Genomic DNA, 13,548 nt, shown 5'->3' on the forward strand with positions numbered 1-13,548 from the left:
ATAGAGAGTCAGCCAACACGTCCATTGCTATAGTGTTTCAATTAAAGATTAGGCCCTTTAGAAGAAATACACTTCAAAAAAATCTTCAAGACGTCTACATCGCTTATCATTTTTAAGTGTTATTTATTGATTGTTTCCACATGAAAGCGTTGTATACTTGGTCTGCTCCAGCAAAGTACTCAAGCTCAGGAAGAAATTTAAAAGCCTGATAAATTTCATTCTTGCAGGTTTCACTCTTGTCATCCTAATGGCTTCACATTTTATTTATGGTCAGATCAGATAATGTCATTTAATTTAATCCAATTTCACTCATCATACAAGAAATATTTTAATAGATCCTAGATAAAAAAAATCTATGAATTATAGGGGCACCTGGGTGGCTCAGCGGGTGAAGCATCTGACTCTTGATTTCAGCTCAGGGCATGATCTTAGGGTTGTGAGTTCGAGCCCTGCATTGGGCTTCATGCTGGATGTGGAGCCTGCTTGAGATTCTCTCTCTCCCTCTCCTGTGCCTTTCCCCTGAGCACATGTTCTCTCTCTCAAAAACATATATATATATGAACTCTACTGAAGCAAGTGGTGAGGAATTTTTTTTAAGAATGAAACGAATTTTTAGAAGGCTAAAATACAGCGAAAAGAGCATGAGCGACAATAAAAACAACTTGCCCATAATGACTGCTGGAGCTGGCTGTGCACCCAGCAGCCAGCAGCATTGAGACACGCGACCCCAGCCCTGGCGCCCAACACCCTGAGCCAGGCCACATTGCGCCAGTTCTCAAGGCTGTGCAGTTAGAAAGCACGGACTGCATCCTTCGAGGTCACCGCCGGGGCCCGGCTGTCTCTGTATAAAGTCATAACTTAGGAGTACGCTCAAGACAGAAAGAATTCTCGGCTCAGCAAGCCCAGTTCTCAACGGTCCTTGCAAACGTTCACACACAATCCGCTGCACAGGGCTGAGGCAGAGGCGAGATCATCTGACTGTTCAAGTCAATGTCCACCTTCTCTCCTCCAAGCTGGCTCCCGGAAAACAGAAAAAGTCACTGCTATTTCCTACTACTTGCTGGACTCTGTGCGCCACACTTTTATATTAATGCTCACTTTCTCAACAACCTGGGTGAACTAGGTGTTCAAACCCCCATTGGCTAGATGCTAAAATACAGGCTCTTTCCTTATGGGGGCATTTCCTGAGCCTCTCCCTCAAAGTGATGTACCATCTGTTGGAGACGAATATAAAAAATCACATAAAAATTGAAAACCAGGGGGCACCTGGGTGGCTCAGTGGGTTGAGCCTCAGCCTTCAGCTCAGGTCATGATCCCAGGGTCCTGGGATTGAGCCCGCATCGGGCTCTCTGCTCAGCAGGGAGCCTGCTTCCGTCTCTCTCTGCCTGCCTCTCTGCCTACTTATGATCTCTATCTGTCAAATAAATAAATAAAATCTTAAAAAATAAATTGAAAACCAGAATCTGGTCCCTGCTCCTGAAAAGGACAATGTCTGAACAATGTTCTTTATAGACAGACCCAGCCAAGAAGCTCAGACTGATTCTGACTGTGCTCCCCACCTCCCCATCCAATGGTGAGCAGCTCCCCAGCAGCCCAGAAGCTGCAAGGCGGCAGGCCCTGAAGAGTAGAGCCCGGACCCACCAGGCCCACTGCCAGGGCTCTGAGAAGCTCGGGGATGCGATTTTGCCTTAAACCTACGTGTCCAAGTGGGAGCTCCCCCCTTGCTCCTGAGAAGTCTCAGCAGAACACAGTCCCTCACACAGAGAGGTGATGTGGCCTGCAATTCAAAAGCGCGAGCTTCGGGACTAGACCATCTGGATGGGAAACCTGGGCCACCTGCTCATCAGCTTTGTGATCCAGAGCAAGTTATACAATCTTGCTGGGCCTCAGGTTCCTCGTCTGTAAAAGGGGGACGGCCCGTTTAATACATCCTATCAGTACTCAGAATAGTGCCCGCTATACAACAAACACTATTCATATAAACAATAACGACCACTGCCACCGAGTGGGGGAAAAGTTGCCTGAAACATTCAGCTGCCTCCCTCCTCCTGTCCAGTCCTCACGGAAAATACCCTGCATGGGAAACGTGCACCACCCCGGACTGGTGCTGACTGGGGAGCACCACACAGTTTGAAGGCTGCTCCTGCCACTTACGAGGGGTGGGACCCTGGGCAAGCCTGTGGCGTGGGGACACTAGCATCGACATCCAGATGTCAGCGAGGATGGGAAGAAGGCTCAAGGTACCCTGGCACTCGTGGATCAGTGGAAGCTACATGGGAAGTGCTGTCATTCAGGATTTTCCTTAATGATTTCATCCTTCAAAGGCAGCATGAAGGACCCTAAGTCACGAGAATGCCTAAGTACCCATTTAGGAAATTCTTCCATGTGCGAGAGATCTGTTTTTCACACTTTCCAATCACATCAGCAAAGATGTCCAGTGGCAAGGGACCGGTGCTTATGTGCTCTGGAACAGTCAGTCTGATAAGTGGGGAAAGGTCTTCTACAATTTTCTTAGAGAGACCTTGGGAGGGGGTGGTATTTAACGGGCAAAGAAGAATGGAAAGCTTCCTGTTAATCCCCTCTTTACTTTTCCTCGGGTCAAGATCAGTCTCCAGTGGCCACAGAGGGGTGTTTGCAGGGACTCGTCGGCCCGTCCTCTGCTCGAGAGCAGTGCGGCTCGCACAAGGGAAGGCTCCTGTGACCATCAGGGGCATGAGTTTGAGACGCGGTTTGCCAAGATCACCTTATAGACAGTCATCTCTTGGCCCTCACCTTGGTCCACAGTCAGCATTGATGCCGCGAGCACGTTCTGGAGGCCGAGCAGGATTCTGGGCATGGGGAGCCACCCCAGGGAGCACAGAGACAGCTGGCTCCCATCAAATGGCCTTGGGGAGACTGGGGCTTAGAGAATGACTAGGGGCTGAGAGCAGGGGACAAGGACTCTCCAAGAAGGTGACATCTTAGTTGAGACCTGAACGACAAGAAGTAGCTAAGTGAAGACCAGAGAAGGGCCGTCCAGACAGAGCTGGGGCACACCTGTGACAGGCAGCCCTCGGGCCAGAGAGCCCTTAACATCACATCCAGTCCTCCCGCACGGACCAGGCTGACGCAGTTGGGGGTCTATGAACGGCGAAGGGAAGGAGATTGAAAAGAGGCTTAAGACGGCTCTGCTTTTTTTTTTTTTTATCTTTTCCACTGAAAAGCAGAGGGAGGGAACAGTAATACTAAATAATAAAATAAATAGAAGAGGCTTAAGAAACCGATCATCCAACCGCAATGTAAGGAATGGATTTGGAGCCTGAGTCACGGACAAAGAAAGAAGTCAGCTAGGGAAATGAAGGGCTGTTAGGGACCGCTGGTGTGACGGTGACATTGTGCTAATTATTTTAGGAGCCAGACCGTGTCCTCTCCAGTTCATATGTTGGAGTCCTAGCTGCCACTGCCTCAGAATCTGACTGTATTTGGAGAAAGGGCCTTTAGAGAAATAATTAAGTTAAAACAGTGTCATTGGGGTTGAGTTCTCATCCAGCCTGACTGGTGTCTTCATGAGGAGAGGAGGGCACAGACAGAGAGAGACACACACACACACTCGGACACACAAGACAAGGAGAAGACCGTCACCTACAAGCCTGGGAGAGAAGCTCTCCTGGGGAGGTGGCCCACACCTCGAACTTGAACTCCGGGCCTCCGGGAACAGTGAGAGGGTAAGGGTCTGTCCTTGAGGCCACCCAGATGGCGGTATTTTGTGAGGGCGGTCCTAGCAAACTACAGCAGTTTACAAAGAGTCTGCATAGTTTAGCATCATACACCAAAATAGTCACAGATGGAAGGAAGGGCTTTTTGGGACAAACTCCAAAATAATCTTCGAAAGGGCAGGAAAGGGCAGGAAGGGGGTTGTGGGTAAAATGAGACTGGCCGTAAGCTGAGTAACTGTTGAGGCTGGAGGGTGCGTACACAGAGGCTCATTTGACGATTCTCTCTACTTTTGAACATTTCTCTAACAGAAAAAATTTTTTTAAACACTGAAGAGGAAACATATCTTCTGGGTCATCCGCCCTCCTGGAAAACTACCAGAGTGCGACCAACTATAGGAGTTTACCTCTAAAATGCTGATGAAACAAACTGTAACAACGGCAAATGTCAGGAGACGGTTAACTGACTTTGAAAACCTTGGGGGGCTGACTTCTCCCTGGACGGGCTGACTTCGCCCCGTGGATTCTCCTTGCGGGGATCCAACTCACCAGCCCCCACATACCACAACACCCCGAGCCCACTCCCTTCTGTTTAGGAGCTCCAACTCCTGGGACCTCAAGGACCCAGTTCTGATGCTGTTCCGGGAAGAATCCTTCCTTCCGCAACACCACCGCTTGCCTATGGAGACAGGCGGGTTTCTCTCCGCTGCTGCCTCCCCCATCATCCTGTGGCATGGTGATTTACTGATGGAACGTGTCTTATTTATCTGGGCGGCAGAGAGCGTGGCCAATCCCTAGCTTGCATGAACAGATCTTCAAGTATTTGAATAAGGACGAACTGAACATTTAATGAATGGATACTATATGTTAGGTGCTCAGCTACCTGCTAAGTCCTTAGTAACCCAAGTTTAACTGGACAATTGTGACCCCCATTTGGGGCTGTTGAAGAATCTGGAACTGATTGTTAAGTCAGAGGCAGGGCGGGGGGCGAGGGGACCTTCTCTGTGATGGTCCCTGTGCCACACCGCGCCCACTCTTCTCTGCTCCTTCAGCAAATCCCCCAGCTTGTGTGCAAATGTCTCCCAACCTAGTGTCCCTTCCCCATGACCCGTGGCACAGCACTCCTGGGGGCAGGGGGGCCTGGACCACACACACCCAGCACTTCTGCTAGCTCTGACATGATCCCGGACCCCGGAGCAGCCAGACCCAGGCTCTTCTCTTAGCTCTCCTGCTTACCAGCTCTATGCCTTGCCCCAGTTACATGACCTCTCTGTGCCTCTGGGTGGCTTCTCATCACAATTTCACTAAGTGTCCCGCTGGCTGCTGTGGAGATGAAAGGGGTGATGTCTGTGTGAGACATCAGCACAGGGTCAGGCACACGTTAAGTGCCCTTGCTGGTATCTCATCTTGTTTGTGGCAGTTCGTGCGGTTAGACGGCACTCCCAAGTCTGTCTCTGTCTGCGGTCCTGAGTGAGGCCAAGCCGTGCCTCCTCATTCTCAAATTGGGCAGACGGATTTTTATATCCACGTACAGGTCCTTATTATAATCCTTGCCCATTGTTCTCACTTTTGTGAGAGTCTGCCTGTTTCTGCCTTTTGGATCCAATCCCGTCTCCTACTCGTTCACTCTTCTGTTCCTGAGTGATTTGTAAATCTGGATCTCCACCTCTATCTTCAGGCCACCGACCAACTGTTGAGCAGAAGAGTCTGTAACACGGGGTCTTTAGTCGTGGGAGTGAGACGAGAAGCAGCGGGGCGCAGGGCAGCCTCGTGGGCCCAAAACAGGTGTCCCGCTCATGCCTCCCTACCCGTGCCCTACACGTCACCAGCAGCCGCATAAACCGGCACAGCCTTGCTGGAGGACAGTCTGACAATATGGACAAACAGGCACACAGAATGTCGACTCTGAAATTCTAGCCCCGGAAATTCAGCCCAAAGTAGTCATTAAAGAGTAAAAACAAATTCTATGCAAAAGATATTTGTAGCATCATTATTTAAAATGCCAAAAAACTCTAAACTAAATGGACTACAAAGAGGAAGGGTTAGATAAACAATAATGGAATAATAATAGCAACGGGGCTCTTAAAAAGATTAAATGTAGTGACTACGCACCTTTATGCTAGCGAATATAAGATTATTTAAACTAAGTCACCACAGGGGCGCCTGGGTGGCTCAGTGGTTGGGCCGCTGCCTTCGGCCCAGGTCATGATCTCAGGGACCTGGGATCGAGCCCCACATCAGGCTCTCTGCTCAGCAGGGAGCCTGCTTCCTCCTCTCTCTCTGCCTGCTTGTGATCTCTCTCTGTCAAATAAATAAATAAAATCTTAAAAAAAAAAAAAAAAAAAAAAAAAAAAAAAAAAAAAAACTAAGTCACCACAGATATACACACTAAGACTGCCTTTAAATAAAAACGATGTACACACAGATGAAAGAATGGGAAGATAAACCGATCGAAAATTAGAGTTATGGAGAGATGGTGGAAGCAATTTTTGGTTGTTTCCCATTAAAACGCGGAGTAATTTCTTTGGTTATAAACAACCCCAGTGTTTGTGTGTATTCAAACACAAATCTTATGTGTTTATTATTTATGTGTGCGTCTATAATATGAAGGGAGATTTAAAAATAAGAATCAAGAACGGGCAGCCTGGAAGACAGAGCCTTCGTTAACACGGGACTTCAGTTAGAGGCAAGAAGCACTTGTCTCAATATGAGATCCGGTTACTCTCTGCAAGGAACTTGGAGCCTGTGAGTCACTGATATGCCAGATTTCCTTCCCAAAGACATGCATGTGCCTCATCGCAACCCTTGCCCGCCGCCAGTCACAAGAGTCCTGGAGAACTGGGGTGGGGATGGCTCAGTGGTGCCAGGCGTGGGCTGCAGGGGGGCCCCTGGCCCTGCTCTGACGCCTAACCACCAGCAGAGGGCAGCGGGGACGTCCTGCCCCCTTGACTTTCACTGGGTCTCCAGGAGGCAGGATGCGCTGGGGGAGGTTCCGGGCCCATCTGAAAGGCTGACCTGAAGCATGGCATCGTAAATGTCCCATACACACCAGCTGCTGGCGTAACCCCGAGCCCTGCTGCCTCTCCAGAGTGGCATAAATTCTGAACTTAGAAAGGTACAGCAGGACGGAAGGGACAGTGCGCTCGTAGTGAGAAGGATAAGGAGGATTCCACGTGGCCGTGGCCTTACCGTAGGTGAACATGCGCGGTGAGGTCAGCTCAATGTTGGGCAAGGCGCCCAGGTGGTTGAGCACGGCGCACCGGTAGCCGTTTTTCTGGGCATAGTCCACAAAGGTGCGGATGTACTGCTTCTCGCTGTGATTGGCAATTCCCGGGCAGATGACCATGGTAACATCATCTATGGGGTAAAGAGAAAAATCCCCATGAACCGCATGAGGCGTGATGATAAATGGCCATGACGACACATCACTGGCCTAGAAAACAGCAGGTGGGAAACTGACATCCATGTTTCCACTAAGTTCTCTGGGAAGAAGCGTCTTTCCCTTCTCGGGTGGAGTTAGCCTGATGGGCGCTTCTCAAACTATTTACGGTGAAGGGTCAGTTGTTAAAATTCCCAATCGTGGACAGACAATTTTGAAAAATACGATAAAAATTAATGACTACAAAGGTGAAATGAAAACAATTTAAATCTCAATTTTTTATTATTAGATTCAGCAGATACAAAATTACTCAGCCACACTGCTTTCTAGGTTTCCAAGACTTCCTCTTAATTTCTGTATGAATGACGGGATGCAGGCATGGAAAAACAAGAAGTGGTCTGCATAGACTTCTTTGATCAAGCAATCTGACTTCCAGATATTTGTCTACAGATACAACTATACATTGTGCAGAACAAGAGATGTACATGACAGGTGATAATGGCAAAAGAGTGAACACAAGCTAAATGCTCCCAAATAGAGGTCTGGTTAAATAAATTATTGCACATCCAAGTGATGAAATGTTATGTAGCCCTTAGAAATAACGAGAGACATCTTTACAGGTGCTGATAGGGTGAGCTCTCCAACATGTATTAAGTGGGAAAAAAAGCAAGGTGTGGAAAAGGATTATGAACGCTGCCATTTGCATGGAGGGGAAGAAGACATCTATGTTTAGAAATGCATCCACTAGCCCTGGAATCGTAGTGAGAAACCTAACAGTGGGTACCACTGGGGAGGAGTGTGGGTGGGCAGTAGGAGTAGAAGAGAGATGTATACTTGCTCTGTATATCTTAAAGATACATTTTGAATTTTCTTTTTTTTTTTTTAAGATTTTATTTATTTATTTGATAGATGGAGATCTCTCAGGACCACAGATTATGTCCTGAGCGAGTGGTACTCTGAAGGACAAAAGCAGGAAGGTGTGATGGATTGACTGGGAAGGTTACATTAGCGAGGGGAGGCAGGGGCTGTCCCTCTGAGGAGGTGACAGCTGAGTTGAGACCTGAGTGACAAGGAGGAGGCAGTCATGGAGGGGTCTGGGGCTGAGTGTAACAGGCAAAGGGAACACCCACTAAACCTTTGGCACCAGCTTGTCAACAGCGCTGGTTACCGTAAAGAACTGAAAGGTACAAGAGGTTTACTGGAACTTCCTCCCAAGTAGTTACCGAGATCCTATAAAAACCAAGGTGCCTTGGGGCGCCTGGGTGGATCAGTCGGTTGGGCATCTGACTCTTGATTTCGGCTCAGGTCATGATCTCAGGGTTGTAAGATCGAGCTCCTCGTCGGGCTCCATGCCCAGTGGAGAGTCTCCGTGGGATTTTCTCTCTTCCGCTGCCCCTCCCCCTACCACTTATGCACGCAAGCTCTCTCTCTGAATAAATAGATAAAATCTTTACAAAATAAAAAAGCACAAAAAACCCCTCAGACCTAGGTGCCTTGCATACTATGGAACTGAGAAGACACGTCCTCCTCTAGGAGGGGCAGTGGGAGGCAGCTGGAGTCCTAACTCCACTCACTCGTGAGTCCTCCCGCGAAGCTTTTTGTAACAGCTGCTTACTAGGCAGGCCGCACAGAGCAACACTGGCTTCCAGCAGCGGCAGTGATCGAGAGGTTTCTGACAGATAGGTATCCCAGAGCCCTGTGTAAATGGACCCAAATGTGTCTTTTTGTCCACAGCAACCTACACAGAGGGTGCCTGCGAGCCTCCACCATCTGCTATTACCCAACAAACCAGACCAGCCTATGCCGCGTCTCTGAGCTTTAGTTTCTCTCATCAGTAGAGTCAGGACAATAAGGCACCCCCACCTCTTGGGGTTGCTACAATGTTTAACTGAAAGAACAGGACCTACAAAGCTCTTAGAAGAGTCTGGCTTCTATTGCTGTAATCAAACCAGAGGCCTGGTCCTGACCGGGCCTGGGCTCCACGTTCTCCCACAGCCCCTTACACCGAGCTTCTGTATCTCACGGGAGGACTAACAACCACGTCCAGCATTGCTGTCTGAGGGGCCCAACGTGGTATCCAGCAAGCACATGACAGCACGAACCCTTGCGGGCTGCCCCGGGTGATGAACCGCAGTGGGCTTCCTCCTAGCCCCCAGCGCGATGCTGAGTTGGCGGGACGAGCACGTACACCGTGCTCCCTCCCTGCCCAGTGTTCCCATTCCGGGCAATGGCCCCATCGCAGACCTGCGCTAGCTCACCTCCAACACAGTGCTCCGCCAAGGGCTCGAAGAGGTCGAAGGTCGAGGTGGCTCCGTCGGACATGGTGATGAACTTGCGGTGCCCGTAGGGGTGTGGCGACCTCACTCTTCCCATCTTCCCGTACAAGGCCGTCTGGATGTGTCCACTTTTCCCCCAGATCAACGGTGGAATGTATCTAAGAAAGCAGAGGAGGAGAGCTCAGTTTCTGCCAGGCTCCTTGAACAGTGCATGGAAAAAACTTCGAGCGAACGTCTTTCAACCTATTTAAGTTCTTTTCCTGACAAGTTCTGTAGAGGAAGCGTGAATATGGGATTTTCTGTACCTTACATCCACGCCAGGATTGGCGCCTTTTCCCCACTTACTAAACATCCTGTATCACATCAGCTTTAGAAACCACTGGCACATGTTTACACAGACAGGATTTCAAATTTACAGTGTTAAGTAATTCGATACGAGTTATTTCTGTAATGCAGATGAAAAAGCAAAGCAACTAATACATTTTGAACACATGCTACATCGCAGAGCTAGCCTCATTATCAGATGAGCTAACGTATATAAAGTATCTAGCACACGGCCTACACTCAGTAAATGCTCACTTCTTTGCCTTCCCCCAACAAGACCGGCCCCAGCTATCGTGGGTACCCCGTTAACCAAACCGGCTGCTCTCCCAAGAGTCTATGAGTGCCTCGTGCAGCTGTTGGGGGGTACACTGTATGCTCCAGAGAATGTGCTGGAAGGGCAGAGCAGTGTAAATATTTGTCGGGTTAAGTGAAAGATAAAGGCTTGTTAGCCCAAGCAAGCCATGACACCACCCTCACCATCGTCCTTCGTGAAAACACGGAGTGACCCTGGTCCCTGGGAGTAAACGCAAAAATCCCCAACTAGTTAATCACTGGGAAAACAGGGTACTCTGTTACAACTAAGAAATGATTATAGTTCGCAGCCCTGGCGTGGGATGGTCCCATTTCCTGAAACTGCCACTGATTTATCTTGGCCAGCCTTGAGCCCAGGCCTGGTGGTTGGCCAAGATCTGGGTTCTATGTAAACTAGAGTCACAGAACATGAAACATGGTAATGACATCCATCCCTCATCTCTGTATTATATCACAGTGGTGAGCACTTAGTTTTTTAAAGATTTATTTTAAGAGAGAAAGTACGCGAGCAGGGGGAGGGACAGACAGAGAGGGAAAAAGCAGATTCCCTGCTGAGTGGGCAGCCCGATGTGGGGCTCGATCCCAGGACCCTGAGATCGTGACCTGAGCTGAAACCAAGAGTCGGAAGCTTAAGTGACTGAGCCACCCTGGTGCTCTGTGGTGAGCAATTTCTTAAGAGCTCACTTTAACCCATTTCCCAGTTCTTTTTTTTTTTTTTTAAAGATTTTATTTATTTGGGCGCCTGGGTGGCTCAGTGGGTTAAGCCGCTGCCTTCGGCTCAGGTCATGATCTCAGGGTCCTGGGATCGAGTCCCGCATCGGGCTCTCTGCTCAGCAGGGAGCCTGCTTCCTCCTCTCTCTCTCTCTGCCTACTTGTGATTTCTCTCTGTCAAATAAATAAATAAAAATCTTTAAAAAAAAAAAAAAGATTTTATTTATTTATTTGACAGAGAGAGAGATCACAAGTAGGCAGTAGGCAGAGAGGCAGGCAGAGAGAGAGAGGAGGAAGCAGGCTTCCCGCCGAGCAGAGAGCCCGATGCGGGGCTCGATCCCAGGACCCTGGGATCATGACCTGAGCCGAAGGCAGAGGCTTAACCCACTGAGCCACCCAGGTGCCCCCCATTTCCCAATTCTTGCCATCATTTCCATCATACCTGTTGATCCTAAAGACCCTCCTTAAATTAAACCATACTTACTATTTTCTTTTTTCTTTTTTTAAAAACTAATTCATTAAGTCTCCACAAACTTAAGAGAAGTCAAGGTATCACCTTAAGCCAGCCAGTTCCAGAACAAACTTCCTCTGTGCTGGTGCGGAGGAAAGGAAAGATTATTTTAAGACCTTGGGACATTTGCCAGCGTGACACCATAGGTGCAAATCTCAGTGCCGAGGCCATGGCATTCGGGAAGCAGATAGAAGCGTTTATAAGAAATGAGTGGATTATGACAGCAACCAAAAGCAAGCCTATAAAGATCACATCAGCTGGACAGCTCAGTATTGCACAAGATTTAGCTACAGCATTTATAAAGGGTTTCAGACGATAAATTACAAACACGGGGAGGGAAGTGATCCAAGAAACCAAATTCCTGGTTGCACCCAGAGGAAAATTCAGAGATAATTTTGTTTATAGAATAAATGAAAAATAGAAATGTGCTGAGGTTAAACGAGATAATAGAAATATGAACTAAATTTCATATGCGTATCTCCTGATCTTGTTCAGAATACAAGAAAATTTCAGAAAATGACAAAAGAATAAAATAAAATCTTTTCTTGGTAGTCCGAGGCTTCCCATATAATGATGGCATGTGTGGTCATCCTGATGCTGCCCCCCTGATTCGGGGTCATGTCACCTCTCTGAGGTGGCCTCTAGCCCCTACTCTCGTCCACTTACTCTGGCCTCCACCTGTCAATGGAGTGAAAACCAACCATGTGCGTCCGGCTGTCCCCCTCCACTGCGTGGGTCCTAAGTTGCCCTAGGAGGCCCGCCATGCCCTGCCCGCTTACGTCTTTCTGTGTAAGTTCAGATAAGCCAGAGCCACTGGCCTGTTTCCACTCAGAAGAGGCGTGCTGTCTGCTGTGCTATTTTTATCCCAAGAGCCTTTGCTCAAGCTGTTGCTTCTGCCTGGAATATTCCCCTTTTCTCCCTGCACACCCAATTTTTCTGTTCTGCAGCTACTATCTGTCTTTCAAGACTCACTTCTAATCAGGCTGCTGGGGGAGTTGCCCCTTCTCTGTGCCCCCCCGGCAAAGCACCGCTCTTGGCACCGCTCACCTGTGCACAGCTCCGTCCTGGCACCCAGGGGGCCTGATCGACATGAGGGCTCTTTTCAAGCACATTCTTCCCCACCAGCGGCAGGCCAGGCTTGTCCAGCTTTGTGTGTCTCCCCAGGGCGCCCCACATGCCGAGCACGAAGGGAGGACTGCTGGGTGAACTGGGAGCGGACCCACAGAGCAGGCACAGAAGAAACACACACCCTAAGAATGTGAGTTGGGCTGTAGCACGATCGGTGTTTGGTTCCTGTCCTCTTTCCAAGCTACCCAGCACCATTCTCAGAGAAAATCCAGAGCATGCACGTGTGCACGTGTGCAGGTGTCCGTGTGTGTGCATGCGTGCGCGTGGGAAAAAGCGACTGCCTCAGGATCGCTGGAGGACTTTCTCACTTCAGTGTGAAACAGTGTGCACCGTCAGTTGTGCACAGTGGGCGTTTCACAATCATTAATTTAATGACAATACCACCTTCTGATAAAACGCTGTTTTCAATGCAAATCACACCACCACCACACCGGCGTTTACCAAATCGAATTTTCAGACCGCATACACTGTGGCGAAGTGTTGTTGTGTGTTTTCCTCTGTTTGCGTAATTTACCCACAGGTCACATGAAAAAATTTAAAAAGGAAAAACCAGAATGGGTGTAACTAGTTACGTAGTTTGGGTCAAGGAGGAAGCATGAATCAAAACAGTGGAATCGGGGTGCCTGGGTGGCTCAGTGGGTTAAAGCCTCTGCCTTCGGCTCAGGTCATGATCTCAGGGTCCTGGGATCGAGCCCTGCATGGGGCTCTCTGCTCAGCAGGGAGCCTGCTTCCCCCCCTCCACCCCCGCCTTCTCTCTCTGCTTACTTGTGATCTCTTTCTCTGTCAAATGAATAAATAAAATCTTAAAAAAAAAAATGGAATCTTTTGATATTTACATAAACATATAAGCACTTAAGAGATGCTACCAAGTGTCCATGGAGGAATCTGCTTTACTCTGGCCCTTCAGAGAGAAGCCTGGCAGCTTCTGCCTTGACCTCCTTGGAAGCCTGGTGCCCTGCTCTGAAGCAGCCAGGACCTGACTACCCCATGAGGAGAGGCAGCCCCGAGGAGGCTGGAGACACAGAATGGAGCCTGGTGTGTGTTTTAAATTCTGAGCACCACCAAACTGTCTTCCAAAACAGATGGACCCAATTTACATTTGCAAATTTTGCACGGAAGTACCTGTCTTCCTCACCCTCATCAATAATTAGCACTGTCAATCTTTCACATTTTGGCCATCTTGACGGGCAAAAAATGGATATTTAACTTTGGTAC

General features: G+C 48.8%; 1 protein-coding gene across 2 annotated transcripts in view; it reads right to left on the bottom strand.

Annotated features, from left to right (window-relative positions):
- The window catches only part of ABHD2 (abhydrolase domain containing 2, acylglycerol lipase), a 96,338-nt gene that overhangs the window by 25,727 nt on the left and 57,063 nt on the right, over positions 1–13,548 (bottom strand). For both annotated transcript variants that reach the window (XM_059180025.1, XM_059180026.1), the window contains exons 4-5: positions 9,330–9,505; positions 6,882–7,049 (exon numbers count right to left, since the gene is read on the bottom strand). In XM_059180025.1, coding sequence (XP_059036008.1) covers positions 6,882–7,049; positions 9,330–9,505 — 344 coding nt within the window. The remainder of the gene's footprint in view (positions 1–6,881; positions 7,050–9,329; positions 9,506–13,548) is intronic.

This window comes from Mustela lutreola, chromosome 7, assembly GCF_030435805.1.
Source record: "Mustela lutreola isolate mMusLut2 chromosome 7, mMusLut2.pri, whole genome shotgun sequence".
NCBI lineage: Eukaryota > Metazoa > Chordata > Mammalia > Carnivora > Mustelidae > Mustela > Mustela lutreola.